The 16,611-nt window shown below is 49.2% G+C and overlaps 1 protein-coding gene across 2 annotated transcripts in view; it reads right to left on the bottom strand.

Annotated features, from left to right (window-relative positions):
- LOC144947677 (MAP kinase-interacting serine/threonine-protein kinase 1-like) overlaps positions 1-16,611 on the bottom strand; it is a 30,854-nt gene extending 14,243 nt beyond the window's left edge. Inside the window, exons 1-5 of one of the 2 annotated variants that reach the window (XM_078876947.1) lie at positions 16,066-16,611; positions 14,931-15,069; positions 9,609-9,716; positions 9,018-9,115; positions 448-527 (exon numbers count right to left, since the gene is read on the bottom strand). In XM_078876947.1, the coding sequence (XP_078733073.1) occupies positions 448-527; positions 9,018-9,115; positions 9,609-9,716; positions 14,931-15,069; positions 16,066-16,119 (479 nt within the window). In that variant the 5' untranslated portion in view covers positions 16,120-16,611. The remainder of the gene's footprint in view (positions 1-447; positions 528-9,017; positions 9,116-9,608; positions 9,717-14,930; positions 15,070-16,065) is intronic. The other variant, XM_078876948.1, reaches the window with a different exon arrangement.

Genomic DNA, 16,611 nt, shown 5'->3' with positions numbered 1-16,611 from the left:
CTTTGTCAAGGTACTCTTCCTCCCCTAACCCAGCTTAAATATACGCTGCCAAGCCTGGTGGTGCTCATTCAGACGCTGTCTTTCCGACAGCCCTGTTCTTCACCTGAGGACGGCTGCTTGCGTTGTGGCCGAAACGTCGTGAGAATTGTATTTTATTATGTTTAAATTTTATTATTTTATTATTTCCCTTCTACGTGACTTTACCAAAAGAACCAAGAAGATGAAGCCGAGCTTACCGCAGGAGAAACTGTGCATATTAACGAGGGGTGTTAGCGGAAACGGTGACGGAGGATGATGATACGGTCAATGTAAAGATAAAGATAGCAGCAGGTGATGCAAATTCAAGCGAGATTTAGAAACCAAGCGTTGACACGGGGATTTTCCGGCAACCACCACCACCAGGTCATCGTTATAAAATCAACCAAGCCAGAGTGATGCAACACTCACTCATTGCCTTGGCACTGGTACAAAATCTCCACTTCCTTAAACACCCTATTTCGGCTGTGCCCTGCTGTCTTCTCAATGACCTGGAAGCACAGGGGAGAAAAACGCAAGCTTCGTCACAGCGACTCGCTCACACCGCGCCTCTGTGCGACCCACTCCCTCCCCAGATGCCCATGCCCCTGTCCACCCAAACCACACAATTATATTCCGACTGGGCTATTATTATCCTGCAGCGATCAAAGACATTTCCATGAGATAAGAAGTTTACATTCGTCGGGGAACGGCTCCCAGTAGAGGGCATGACGGAAACAGTTCTGGAGGTAACTTCACAATTGGCCCTTTTACCCACATGCAAGACAAGACTGCTCTGAAGATAACGTTCGTCATCACATGCCAATCAATATTAAAAACACGAGCTAAACCAGATTTCACTATATTTGCCACAGTAATTCTCATCTGGTGACATATACAATGATATTTCACTCTCACAGCCAGATTCCAGTAAAACAACATTGAACGTCATCATTTGTGCAGTTATTGGTGACCTCAATCGTGATGGAGGCACCGTCCCCCCACGCACGCCTTGCATTCGAGGTGTTTGGCCAAAGTGAATGAAACCAAGTTAATGTGTCGATTTGTCGCCATCGGTGACCGAGCCGTGACTCTGAACTTGCTCAACTCGACACCACGGCTTAAAATCACAGACTAAACCAGGATTCGAACTAGGGAACTTAATTCGGAAGGCTAGCTCCGTGTCCGTGACACGGCCATTAGAAACCTGGACACCCATTCTGTCTTTCTATGGGCGGTTCACCGTTGTTTTTTTTAACCGCACATCCAAGCAAACCCTAAACCCTGATAAATGTCACAGGGCTCGCGGCGACGTTCACAGGCGGAACGGCGCCACAACCAATCGGCTCTTCTCTTGGAGGAGCCGCCACACACCTCGGGCTGCATGTACCGGGCTACGGACGTGTTACCCCCCCCCTCGCACTGGGTGAGTTTTCGTTGTCCCATTAGTGGAGTTGACCACACACCTCAAATGGGGAATCAAGAGTTGTTTGGGCAATTGTTGGCAGAAATTAAATCGCTGCCTCCCCACGCGTCTGTGATTTCCCCACGCTTGCGTACGAAAACTATGCACATTACAAATTCTAAAGCACTTGGAGGTGTGATTCACAAAAATAAAACATTACGTTTTTATTACATCTGGATTTACCAGCCACTTCCCTTAAATAATGAATGCCAGTGTGCATTCATTACACAAATCCCTTGCGCGTCACTAAACAAGTCTGGTTTCTTGTTAACCAGGAATGCAGCACAGGTTTCAAATTAAACGACATTGCTGCCACACTAGGAGAAACTTAAATAACTTCACCACCACCACCTACAACCGGCTGCCCTTCAGCAAAATTCTATATTTGTAACAAAAACAAATTTGGGGCAGCAGCACTTCCTGCAACGCCAACGTAAACGCTGACATTTTTATTTTAAGGACAAACGCCCACTCGGATAAAAACAAGCACGCACATGTGCACCGATTGAAAAGGTAATTGTGTCCAGGCATTTCCAAAACATCCGCGCGATTTCTAAGTCGACTCAACACTCCATGTATGTAGAATTTATTTCGCACCGTACGCAGTCATGTAGAAAATAAGTACCACTTTGTGAAAAGTCAACGAGAATTATTTTTATTCCTCCGAAAAGCCTCAATAACCCAACGATCAGAAGGGGCCTGCTGCATTGGAATCTTTGGCTAATTCCATGAACTTGTCTGCCTTCCAAAGAAAACTCCACACTGAATACGAGCGATTTCCACTCTGCGTCGCATAGATGGATTTAATCTATTCTTGTAATTGCCGTGTCCTGACCACCTCACAGCCCAAGCCTACAACACCTGGTATTCCCAAACAACCTCCCATCCAAGTACGAGGCAGCTGTCGAGATCTGATGAGACCTGGCGCAATCAAGGAGATTTGATCGCATGCGTTGTGGTCAGTCATCAAGATCCGTGGACAAATCGCCCGTAGGCGTTCACTGCACATTGTCATTTGTTTCCACTTTCCTTTGTCTTGTGCCAATATGCTCAAGTAGCACACAACTTTCTGGCACCAATCTCGTGTCTTCATCAACGCATTCTCTGTTAGGTCTTCCTCTTTCCCGTTCCTTCAATTTTTTCCCAAACACACTTTACATTAATCCTGCTCCCCCCCCCTCCACTTCACACAAGAGTGCAAAAGTGTGGTCACCACATCTACACCTCTAGGAACTAAACAGATTTCTCCACAAATTTGTCTGTCGTCTGATGAAGCTAGTTGTAATTACTGGTGAAACGTCGTACTCAAATTGTAAATGTTGTGGATTTGCTCTCCAACACACCGGTGTGCTGTACTAGTGACGAATTAGCACGTCCTTCTTACGTGACAACCCTTACTAGTTGGCCGTGTCGGGTTTTAACGACACATTTATATACTTATGCGATCCAACCCAAAAAAACCTCTATTATGGACACTTGACAAATGTTCCTGTTGTCCATCCTATACGTGTCCAAATAGGTCTCCGTTTCCTTCTCATCACTGCCTGCATCAGGTCTTCTTCTATGTAGTGGTCACCACTCAGCCTATGGTTATACCGGCTCCTGGCATGGGAATGTAACATTTTCCACCACCACCCTCAAGGTGGACCCCATTGTATTTTTTCAGCAGGGAGACCGAATGGACCGTGTGGGAGATGCAGCCTCGCTGTGTGCCGAGTAACAACCGCCGAAGGGGCCTTAGGTCTGGCACCGATCCCTGATGATCACAGAAAAATCGGGTCGATAAACCCAGGAGTCGAGAATAGCCAGCACCACCAAGTTTTAGCCGAAGCCCTTCTTTAGCGATATCTGCCTCTTTGGAACTTAAACATAATGCATACCTTTGTCAACCCACTACTGGTCCTCCTTGTTGTTTGACCATACTTCACCATGTTGGTCAGTGTCCGTTTGTGAAGGGGGGCACCCTTGATTGGGTTAGGCATCACGAGCCACTGTTAAACGTGGCCGGGAACGTAACCCAGGGTCATAACGCTTGCAATAACCACAGTGCCACTATTGCAATACTTAAAACTGTTAACCATGCATTTTTGTTTTTGCTTCACGTTGTGTTTTTTTCTGCATTGCGTCATGGTTTGAGTGTGCATGCTGCTGGTTCTGACCTCGTATCACACGGAGCCTTAATTTGCTTCGGTGGCCCAGGTCTCCCTTTAGAGACCTTTAATCCGTGCCCACAAATATCTTGCCAGTTCTCAGCGTTGGTTCGAGCCAGCCTGGCTCTGCCGATTATCGACACCAAACGTCAAAAAACCAGGTCCATTTACTGGTACTGAAACAATGCTGATGAAATCATGTACTGTACTGCCAAAAGGCGGTAGTAGCTGATGGGATGTGAATAATAAAAGTATTTTAATGTGGACAGGGATGTTAAAGTGGCGATTTCCCCGCTAGTTTATTGCGACTTAACAATTGCCCACGATGAAACCGATGGTGTTTAGTCTCAAACAGCTATCGCCGGGCATTAAACATTATCCAGGTCGTCTGTGCAGGGCCACGGCCTAACAAACCTCACCCGCTCCGTCTCCTCTGCAGCGGAGAAAACGCGGTGAGCCAGTATCGGTGTGTCTCGCGTTCTGGCAGCCAACCAACCCAAGCAGCAAGCGATTCCTCCACCCACCCAAAAGCACACAATTTCACCTTTTTCATGGCGAGTTTAGCATCGCAACGCTTCCAGCGGGCAGCACCCTCCCCCAAAAACCGTGTTGACATTGCTGCGGGGAAGCGTCTGCCACAAAAATAGAAACCGCGGTCCGCCCTTTGACCCCTCCCACGTCCGCCCCCTTGGGCCGCGTCTCGGCCAATCGGAGGCGGCCGCGAGGTGGGGTGATGAAGGGTGGCAGCAGTTGCGGCTGCCAATAGCCAGGAGACTTTAGCTCTGGTGACGCTGAGAGTTCAACTCGCGACTTGATTCGACCACGTGGTTGTTTTGATTCTAGATTTGAATACTCTTAGGTTTATTTTTTTTTACCTACGTGACTTTACCGAAAAAAAACTAAGAGGGTGGTTGTTTTGACTTGGAAAAACTTTCGCGACTGCGGGCATTCATACGAATTATTTCTTTCGGGTAAAGTCACGCAGATAGAAAATTTAAAAACAGCATTACCAGCGCTTGTGTTACGATGGAAACGTCGTGGGTTATTTTTGTTTTAATTTTCTATCTACGTGACTTTACCGAAAGAACCAAAGAATAACAAGTGGTTGTTATTGCCGTTCAAGCATGACGACACTCGAAATGTTGCACCGACGCCGCATTAGCAGGCCATTTTAAAATCAACCGATTACTAATGTAGCATAATCACAATAAAACACATTCCAAATGATTACTAATCTACAACTCGCATCGTAACAATAGCCTGATTACTAATCTAGTATATAATTACAATAACTCCCCCCTCAAATCTTTGCACCTGATGAGTTAATGAGTTAATGATGACGTCACCCTGCTGCTGCTCTATATAAGAACGGGAGACACAGCAGAGCCTCACCATTCTGGCGAATTGCCCGATGATGCTGGATGCAATTACCAGCGAAACGTCGTACTCAAATTGTAAATGTTGTGGTTTCGCGCTTCAACACACCGGTGGGCTAAAGCAGTGAACTAATTTGTCTTTTGTCAACGTGACACTTTTTTACTGATTGGCCGTGTCGGGTGGTGGAGGGTTACGACACATTTATAAATAACGCGATCTAAACCCAAAAACGTTGAGTATGAACATTTTAAAATATATATCTCTTTAAAGCACTCGCAACAACTTGCAAGTGTTATGGGCCGGAGTATCTGCAAACCACTCATCTCCCGTCTTTATTTCTCGAGTGTGACTGGCACAGCTACAGAGTGGTGCGTGCGTTGTGTGTAGACACTCGGGAGGAGGGGGCATTCCTACCTACACGAGATGCATATCCATCATCAAGGGATTTTCCAAGCTAAATATTTTTTTAAGTTTACCCAAAAAAAACCCCCGAAGAGCATTCAAAAGGCGGTGGGTGCCCTTCCCCCCTCCTAGCAGTCCGCAAAAGCCAGGTCCTACGACTCAAAGCACTAATCGACAGTGGTTCCTATTTCACTAAAACTCACACCGATGAGAACGCGATGTGCCCAGTCGATACGTCAAAGAGCCTCACACACACAGCGCTACGCATTGACGTGAATCCCCTAACCCTGTTGTGTACAAAGACAGAGCCCCCCACCCCCTGGGCAAGTCATGTTTGCGAGCACCTATTAAGGCAGGCACGGCACATGGGGGTGGGGGGGGTGGTCAGCACCACGCCCGGCCGCCTTTGTTTCCCCAAGTGGCGATGTTTACTACACACCACTGCACCGGGTACTCATTTGAGGCCGAGTCGACCTAGGAGGGAGGGCCTAGTACCGGTAATCGTCACCGGTGTTGGCCACGAGCGGGAATCAGCCTTAACAGACTTGTCGGGGCAAGTGTTGTTTTTGCCAGCAGCACACCTATGAAGTCAGGCGCACACACACACACAAAGCCCTCCCCACCACAGTACGTGCGGGCCAACATTGACTGTCTAAACTTTAACAAACGACCTGGCCCACGTGGGTCACGTGGGCCCTGCACCCCCCCCCCCCCATGAGGGAGGAGCTGGCAACGGCGAGCCGCGCACAACCGGATCACACCGGCCACGGTGGGTGGGGGGGGGATGGGTGGGAGGGGGAGGAGCTTCCCCTCCACACTCCACCGCTATTGGCCAGTGCCGCGTCACGGCAGGCCGCCGCTGTTGCCAGGCAGAAACAGGCGGACGAGGAGGGGGGTGAGGGAGGGGCGGTACTGGGGACTTTGGCCAATCGCGGTTGCAAAGGGGCGGGGCCGCTGGCACTCGCGCAGCCAATCAGCGCCGTGGCTCTGGGCGGGCGCGCGACCGCTGTGGCACGCGGTCCGTGGCCGGCACACACAGCCACCCACAGCAAATAGCAGCAGCACCACTCCTCCAATATTGAAGACCACCTCCCACTTTAAAAACAAAGTAAACAAAAAAACTTCCCCCCCTCCCTCCCCTCCCCCGATCACATCCAATCCAGCCACACGGGCCTTCTGGGATTTGTTTTCTCTTGCCAGCAGCATTGGTTTTTGATACAGGCAGACCGAATCGGTTTCAACATTTGGCTTCTCATGAGCAGAGTCAGGCTTGATTGAGCCAATGCTGGTGGAATGAGGAATACGGAGAAGCATCGTTGTTGTATGGGACACTCAAAAGCCTCGGACGTTTAAGTGCTCCGACAGATGATTGATGTCAACTCCCTCGCCTGGTATACAGGAGGTCGTGGGTTGGATCCCGACCCTGACGCCTGTTGTATATTTGGAGTGGTCGTGTATTTTTTATTCCCCCCACGTCCTCCGATTTTTCCCCTCCACATTTAGAAATCAACATGCGTTAAGGAGTATTTGTACTGCTATAAATGTCTACATAAGCCACTTCATTGAGCTTATCCATTTGTGGCCAAGTCGCTTCTGAAAAAAAATAGCTACATAGCTCAGGTGGGCCTCACCTGTTGAAATAAAAAGTTTATTTTATTTTTTTAGCTTCAGCTTGACGGGTTTACATTGCGGCGCTGCACACACGCGGATTGTGTGAACGTGTGAACGGAGCCAAGCAAGCACACGCGTTGCAACTCGGATGCCCCTGGCGTGAGCGAATGTTGACGCGAGTGTTTTTCCGAGTGGGGTCATCCACAGGTCAACCCACCCACCAGCAGCATTGATCAATCTACTGCTGGATGATGGCCTCTACAAGCCGGTCGCCATCAAGATATCCGCCCCAGCCGAGTGAAAATGAGACCCAAAACTTCTTTTTTCAGCTGGTGATAACACATCCGCAGTGGTGCACAAGCGTAATTAACAAACTCACACTCGTCAACTTCACTGCTTAAAAGTAAAACAAAAGATGCATAATTGGTGACGTTTCAGACAATGGCCTTCATTACACATTGCCTGTAATGTTATCTATTTTTTTAATTTTGCTTCGAAGGCAACAGTGAATTTGACGGACGTGTTGATGATCATTTAAAAACACATTCTCAAAAAGAGCTGGAATTCAAATGTGACGGACTTTCTGTGCAGTCATTGGTGACTGTGCCGAGACCATCACCTCAGTCCATGCAAGTCTATGGGTCTCAATGTGAGTTTATGGGTCTCAATGCGAGACAGTTTTGCCTCTACGATGGTATTAGTTGTGTTTAATGTAACAAAAAAACAAGCAACAAGTGGGCTGCGAGAAGGCTACAGCCTCCCACCCGCATTTGGCATTTAAGCTCCTGAACATATTACCACTCAACAATAAAATGAGTCGATGGGTCTATGCGAGTCGGGGTTCGTGTAACACTGCTGCTGCTTTATCGACAAATCTGTTGAGTTTTGCTTCTCAAAACATCGCTAAATACAACACTGCATGCACCCAGAAGGAATGTACTTTCATACAAGAGTATTTCTCAACTCAATGACACTAAACACATGATGTTCTATCGTGCAAGGGGTTGATAAACAATTGCCTGGCTTACATAATACCACATCGCCACGGCCATTGGCTCTCTACACGAGTCCCAACGTTACTGGGTGCAGTCGTCTCTGGTCAAACGCAGCATGGCTTCAACATCCAGGCCCACTCATCCCCTCTCCAGGGTGCTATACTTCTCCCGGGGAATGTACGTACGTGTGCATGCAGGTGGGTGTACGCGCGTAAGATTTGTGTGGTGTGCAATGGAAAAACACAAATCCCATCCAGCAGACGAGCAACTGTTGCCCAGTGCGGCCGATGCTGCCACTCAAGGGCTGACCTCTCATCCCACCAGCGTGCAGGAAAATGCTAGCTGTTATCTGCAGTTATCATCGTTCACAATGGAAAGTAGAAGGTGGGTGTGTACGTGTCGTCTTTGTGCGTACGTGTGTATACACACACACTTTTTGCAAGAGTATTGGAGGCTTCACAGGGGACCTTTGTTTAGGAATTTCACAACAAATGTGTCAACTTGAGTTCAATTCCCAGTCATGTTATCCATGGCAGGGAGTGTGTGTGAGCATGTGTGAGCTTGTCTGTGTGTGGGTGTAAATGTGCAAAGTGCACCTAGCCTGGCAAGCACTGTGGTGACATCACCGCCACTTAGTGGCGACGTCACCACCACTTAGTGGCGAATGACGTGTTGTTGTTGTTATAGTTGGTGGGCATATGTACCATGCGTGTCCGCGTGGATCGGTAAGTGCAGCGGTTAGCACGCTACGCTACGAACCTGGCAACACGAGTTTGATTCCTGCTCACGGCCAACACCAGTGACCTATCTGAAACAGTCCTGGGCCTCCCCAAGCTTGACTAGGCCTCAAATGAGCACCTGGTGTACTGTGCATGTTGCAAGCCACCCACCCCCTTGTGTGCCGTAGCAGCCTTCATTAGGTGTTCGCAAACAGCTTAGCCCCAAAAGTCTGTCAAGGGTATACAGGGCATCGTTGTTCTTGCATGTCCGTGTGCTCTGTACCTTGACCGCATACTCTTTGTTGTTGATGAGGCTGCAGCAAGTCTGCACGCGTGCGTACGCTCCCTCCCCGAGCAGCTCCCCCGTGAGCCGGTACAGGTCTGTGCCGACACGCACGCACCACGCGCCCATCAGTAATCACGCTCACCGCCGCAGGGGCCGTTCTGTGGGGGCGCTGTCCCCCTCCTCTTTTGAATGAGCGTCAGTGCTCCACTTTGTGGCAAGAGGTCGCAAACGGGTTTTGATTCCTTAACCGTACCCGGCCGCACCAGGGTCGCAAATGGGTACCCGTACCTGTACCCGGCCGGGTACGAGTACCCGTTCCCTACCCGTACCCTACCCGAAATGAGTGACAAACGGTTACTCACCAGTGACTCACGGCCTACCCGTACCCGGCCGCACCAGGGTCGCAAACGGGTACCCGTACCCGGCTATCGGGTAGGGTACGGGTATAGGGTACCCGGTTGCGACCTCTGCTTTGTGGGGAAAGATCCAACAGCGGTTGATCTTCCCCACAAAGTTTCCCCCCCCGTGCCAAGCCACCCCATCCAGAGTCGATTGGCCGTGCATTTAGCAGAGTGCACTCCCACTCACCGCCGAATCTCCCCGAGAAGCTGTCGGTCGCACGGGTTCTCTTTTTCTTGTTCTTCTTCCCTCGTTTTGTCGGGTCGATGATGTCGATGGGCTGGCTGCACGGGATATCTGTTGCGTGCACATCAAAAGCATGCGTTCGTTAAGGCGAGAGATAAATACCGTCTCTCTTTCAGGTGCTACCACCGCTGCACCTTCCAAACCGCCTGTGTCACGATGCGTGGTGCATCATGGGAGCCGCCACTAAAATCACCAGGTCAAGGGCATGCACTGCGTTATGCAATTTCACATTAAGCCAATGGAAATTCAAATATGTCAGACAATTAAAAATTCGTCAGGTCAGACGATTTAGGAGAATCGTGCGTGCTGTAATTACAGGAGCGCATTTACTCTGCCACGCCGCTACGGACCACCTCGGGTTTCGAGTTGCGTTATCCTGCAGGCCTCTACACCAGCACCCGGGGTGACCAACAACAACCGTGCACCACACTCCTGGCGCTCGGCCAAGCAAACAGAATGGAAATCGCGCGACGCCGTATCATCCAACACGGGGTGGAAATTTAAACCGTGTGGCGCTAGCGCCAAGGTTGCGGGTCAAGGGATGAGGTCGCATGTGGCACGATGCAATGAAAACTGCCGCTAATTCACGAAACCTGACACCACATGGCGGGGGGCAAGTGGGGCAAGTGGTGACCGTGGCCGCCTGTGTGTTCATTAGTCTGTGAGGGTAGAGGACCTGACGCCACAGACATCCAGAGCGAGAGGCAAGAGCTCATGGATTTGTGCAGGAACTGGTGGTACTCCCAAACCTGCTGGGATGCAGTGGCCAAAAAGGCAGTACAACCAGTGGGTTTGTGAATCCATCTGTGCAGATCTTTGTGTTACCCCCTGCCCCCCCCCCCAAAATTATCTAGGTTCCTCCCACGTGCCAATAACGCCAAACAAGAATTGACCAAACATTCCATTGTAGCAGAACCGTCATTAGAAATGAGTCCTGAGACTCGACCAAGGTTTCCCCAGATAATTAATAAATTACTTGCACTATTATTCCAAGAAGGCGATCAACTCATCCCATCATCTAGCTGGATTCATAAAATGAGCACCACTTGTGGGATGTCAAAAAACAGCTTTTCTACAGATAAGACTGATCCTGCCACAGTAAATGTGGAATTGCCACCATTGAACATGACCGCCAACAAAAACGTACACGAGCAGGGAAATTATTTTGACCGACTCCACTGCACCGATGCAAATCTGTAAACCCCGTGTGGCCAGAGGCGCCAGTGCTTGCGAATCGGAGTTTTGTTTCCGCAGAGGCTGCGACACAGATCGGTCAGCACCCCCTCCCTCCTCGCCTGATGCAACAGCGTTCACACGACGGCGTTGCAACGCCGCAGGGAACGCACGCGGGATCTATAAACAGGCAGCGTGGGGCGACAGCACCGCCGGCCTCGTGCAAGAGCGCTCGCGTATAAACAGATAACAAGGCCATCATCACATGACCACCGCCACCACCACCAACAAGCCTGGGAATTATCCACAGCTCTCTTTTCAAGTGCTACGAATTTCAGTTCATATATATGGATACTGTGCAGTCTACACATGTATACTGTACAGTTCGTTGCCGTCAAGTACCCAAACAGCACTAGTATGAAAGTTGAAACGGATAACAGTTAATGCATTGTTGAATCGTGCAAGGTTATTTTAGGAGCTTGGGAAGAGAAAGGCGATGATGGGAGGGAATTTCAAAGTTGAGCAGTGTGGGGGGTGTGTTGTTGTGACCTGCAGTGTGGTGGTGGTGGTGTTGAGTCCTCAACACGGATGACGGAATCAATAAATGAAGTTCACGGAATCATGAACCATAGCAGTAGCAATAGAAGGGAGTGATATGGAGGAGATTCACTTTAGTTCCGAAAACGTTATTTTATTGTATGTTGAACGTCTTTCCCACCGCACGTAGCCAACAGTGCTAACTTGCTGTGCCATGGAAGGACATAAAAAAATAAAGTACAAAAGCAGTTATAGTATTACACCTGTTTTATTAATGCGAATCAAAATGGTGCACTGTCGGGAGTTATTTATAATTAAAATATCCACAAGAGATGTCTAACAACACCCTTTATTAAGTCTGAGGATTGATTATTCATGAATATGTGTCTGTGTCAATCGTTGCTCACCAACAGAAGATTTGTTTTTGTAAGGAGTTTATTTGTAATTTGTTGATGTGCCGCCCATAAACCTGACCCCACCAGGGAGGGTTCAAACCCCTGGCCATGACACGCACAAAAGAAGGTGGGATCTTTGTGCTCTGCAAGCAAGAATTCAGGCAACAGGCACAGAGCCTTATGGCCCACCAGCCAGGTAAAAAAAGGGCAGCAAACGGGTGGGCAGTGGCGAGCAGTGGTGAGTGGCATTGGTTGGGAAGGTAGGATGGATGTTGCAGTCGGGGTTGAGCGTTGATTCGCTGGCACTGAGAGGGGTGGGCAGCTGCTGCTCGTGGCATCGCAGCACTGCCATGGCGCAAGGTTGCATCAGATTTTTCTAGGAGGCTGCTGTCACGAAGGTGAAAATATCACTACGTATTATCCTAATCACCATCGTCGTCACATTTTACACATTGCTGCAGCCAGAATTTAATTTAGTAATTTAATTATGAAACTGGCTACAACAACCATCGTGTGAAAATAGCCCAATTGAATCGTCATTTTGATTCAATTGAGACTAGTTTCTTGACCGCAGGATTTTTTTATGCCATTTCAAGCAAGGAAGAGTACCCGATCACTAACATTTGTCTGAGGATTGTTCTTGAACTCACTGGCGAGTGAGCAGAAACAATAACTGGTGCGATAAACACTTGTACACAAGACAACCTGTGTGGCCTTGGTCGGGTGGTGGAGGGTTTCAGACAATAACTTGGCCCGAACACGACGTGGTGAAACCCACACGTCAATCATAAATCACCATCATGGTTTATTATTACATACACTACCCCGACTCCCATGCAGCAACATTCCAAGGCATCAAAAGACAACCCCCACTACTTCTAAGCGTCTCTCATTCCACATTCTCATGGCAAGGTCACTCCATAAGACTGCAATAAAACAAATTTCTCAAATGGATGATGGGCGTACTCAGAATGACAACATTCACATTCTTTACAGCAGGAACAACAGCTGCAGGGGGGGGCAAACAAACAACCAACCTCACAATCACCAAGGCCCCACACCACCCACACCAGGTCCAACCACGTGGAGTTGATCTCGCCAGAACTTTGGCGAAATTTCCAGAGGGGGCGGCATGCGTGGAATTTGGTCTGATTTACGATCAGAGACTTGAGCAGCAGCAGAAATGTCCAGACGCTTACAGAATTCAAAGGGAGGCTTTACTCAAGACAAGCACCACCCATCATCATTAGCATCAGCAAAACTGCTTTGTGTAGTTTGCCAACCTTCTCCCGTACCTCCAATTAGCACGGTTGGCTACGTACGATGGAAAAAATGTTCAGCATACAAGCAAGACAGATTATACAGCATCGCAAGAAAACCTGCGCCCGTTACAAACTCCACCGCGATTATGAGACGCAGCTTGTATGGTTGGCGCAGTATAAAGTAATGCTATCATACACTGCACACATCAGATTTACCACTTCAACTACCCCTGGGCGATTGGAAGTTGCAATTCAGGGTCACGGTTAAACTCAAGAGTCGATCGTTTGACGTCGCCGTGAGTGGTGGTGGGTGCCCCTCGTGGTGCAGCGGCGATGTTCCGAACCCTTTGTTTACGATGCACGAGAAGAATCTCACGATTCTCATGCTCGCGATTCGACCCACGAATCACAGTAGAGATGGACACGGGATGGGTTGTCGCTCTGATGTATTGAACGGTGGATTTTGCGATAAGATTGCCATTACAAAAAGGGAGGCCTGGGGACATCCCCATTTTGGAATTAAAACCGTTTAACTCAAACGGCCGTAACGGCCAAACACACAACGTCCAAACAGCATAGGCCGACTATCCTTCACCATAACCACTTGCAAATAGAATTTGGATTCGAGCACGCAGAATGATTGATGGTCAAGCGCTCGCCATTTCACTCCAGCCACTCGCTCACTGGCGGTCAGTCACCTTGATCGCTCTTCTGTCACTACCACCATCGTAGCCGTGAACTTCACTCGTTGGTCTAGAGCAGTGGTTCTTAACCTGGGGTGCACGCCACCCCCTAAGGGTGCGAGATGCCCCTTACTGGGGGTGCGAGACATGGGCAGATTTTTTTTTAGAAGGTAAATCTTCAAAACACAAATTAAGCATGGGGCACGTATGTACAACTACTTTGTTTCATCAAGCCAATGTATTTATTAAAATATTTTAACGATATGGAACCAAGGGGTGCAAGGCTACAATAAAGGTTACGAACCACTACTCTCATCCATACTTTGTTCAACCACCACACTGCACGTCACAACTCATCCCACGAGCTCACTCACCAATCCACGAACTCACCACACTGCAGGTCACAACATGTCTTTATGCTTCTACCCTCTCTTACTTGCCCAACTCTGGATGTGTATGCATGTTGAATTGTAACTTTATTTCTGAAAACTTTTTATTTGATTGTACGTTGAACGTATTTCGCAACTTACAGAGCCAACCGCGCTAATCGGAAGTGCGTGGGGGGGGGACCCAACCTAAACACTAAAATCAGTTAGTTGCCTTTCCATCATCTTTTCCCAAACTTACAATAATCTCGCGCTCAATTCAAAAGGTACGTTTCACAATCGCGCCTATTGCAACATTGACGGTGCCGTTTGTTTCTGGCCGCTCGACTCTGTTGAAAAACCAACAACAAAAAGACATCGCTGGGGCTGCGGGCAGCTCGCGAGCGGGAGAGGGAGACAAGCCGACGACCGATCGCAGAGACGAAGTTCACGACGACTGCCGCCGCTGTCCTTGCGATTGGTTTTTGTTGCATCACATCACATCCCACCCAGGACATCGCAATTCCTGGCAAATTCTCACGCGCGCACACACGGGGAATTGCGCGCGCGTGCGCATTACATAACCTCACGCACGGAACATTCCGGATCCCACAATAATCCCGCTCCAGGGTTTCACGTTGCCCAACAATGCCGTGATAGCGCGCACATCCATCCAATCCACGGTGAAGCAATACGCCACCGTGGAAATCAGCGCAAAAGCAAACAACAACCAAAAATAGAAGCAGGAGGAGAGAACAAGAAAATATGGCGACCGACAACAAAAAAAACGATATCCAACAAAACAAACAAAAACAGCGAGCCGACGTTTCGGGCGATGGGCCACACTCACCAGGCCGCCGGCAGCTCTCCGTGGAGAAGTCCGAGAAGTCGTCGGCATCCAGCTCCGTGGCAGAGAGTTGGCTCCCGGCTCCACGCGCCACGTCAAAACTGAAGTGGAACCCCGAATCGTTGGACATGGAGAGGCCGTGCTGTGGACAGGTGAGGTGGTGTGTGGGAAGAGGGGTCATTAGCGTGGCTCCACGAGTCTGCGCTCAATCACCGGTTGACCATCTGCGGTCCAGGGTACGGGGCCGGTGGTGAAAATTCCAAAAGGCCACGGTATTTGGGGTCTCCATGTAAGTTTATTCGAGCCTGCAAGGTCCTCAGTGGGTTCACTGCAAGTTCTCAAGACGCGGCCCGTGTTGGTTGGTCGTACCCAACCCCCTTGACCTGGTTAACAGTTACGATTCAGGGATGTGACACATGAACATTGCCATCACCTTGCATCATGCCCACTAACAATAACAACCGTCACGGCCACCATCGGCATCCCATCATCATCGCCGTTATCACCTTGACCATCAGAACCATTACACATCAGCACCACCACCAACCAACCAGCCACATCAGTAGCATAAACCACGAAAAAAAAACACAATTTCGGAGGCGAAATGAAATGTCGAAATCGCTCCGGGATGCGTAAAAAGCACCACGTCATTTTGTGATGAGGGGCCGACTCACGCAAGCTCCAGTGTGGTTCAGAGTTTGCCACAACAACAACAAAACAACAAAACTTCACGAGCTTCCCATCAATCGCCAATGAACTCGAAGCGCTGCTGGGGGCAACACGGGCTCCCATCACTCAACGTCACCCCCCCACACCACCACCACACGGGCAGTAGGAACAGCCAAGCCAGAGTTCTAGCACACACACACAGATCGATCCTTGAAGGCGACTGATAACGACGAGATGCTGATGATGCTGATGCTCGTAGAACGTAAATCGTGATACTACAGAACTAGATTTGAACCCACGACCTTCAACTGCTGCTGTGTGTGGGAGGGGGGGATAGCCGATCGCTCTCTAACCACTGCACCAACAACAACAACACAGAGAGACGGCGCCATGCTAATAAACAAAGTCGCTATAATAATTAGTCACGCACGGGTATGCAAATTTAAGTTTCCTGCTCAACTCCACTCACCTTAAAGGAGCGCCCGAAGTCGTCCATGTCGATGGCTTTGTTTTGCACGACCATCTTGAGGCAAATCGCACTCGAGTTTGTTTTTATTATCAATAAACGAGCGAGCGGCCCTTTGGTGACACACGAGGCCGACTGCGAAAACGACGAAAACGTCGTCGTTGTTGTCGTTGTTGTTGTTGACGAAAACGTCGGCTGCTGCTACTGCTGTCAACACAGAGCCTGGCAGGCCAACGTTGACTATTCGTTCAGATCGATCGCAGGTTGAACGCGTGTTGCGTACAACTGCCGCATCCGATTGTTGTTTATTATTTATCCTGCAATCGATGCACGGGCTCACTCACAATGGGAGCCGTGCGGGTAAAACGAAATAATGGACGAAAACAATATCCCGTTGTTATAATCCCGCTTCCCTCCCCTATCGTGCTCTCCTCAATTTGACTCGTGTTCCTCCAACCTCGATTCCACCTTCTCCTTCTCCACCACCACCACCCTTCATCCACCCTCCTCCACTCCTCCTCTTCCACGTCCTCGTCCTCCTCCTTACAA

Source organism: Lampetra fluviatilis, chromosome 46 (genome assembly GCF_964198595.1).
Source record: "Lampetra fluviatilis chromosome 46, kcLamFluv1.1, whole genome shotgun sequence".
NCBI lineage: Eukaryota > Metazoa > Chordata > Hyperoartia > Petromyzontiformes > Petromyzontidae > Lampetra > Lampetra fluviatilis.
This window is presented reverse-complemented; position numbering and strand designations above follow the sequence as displayed.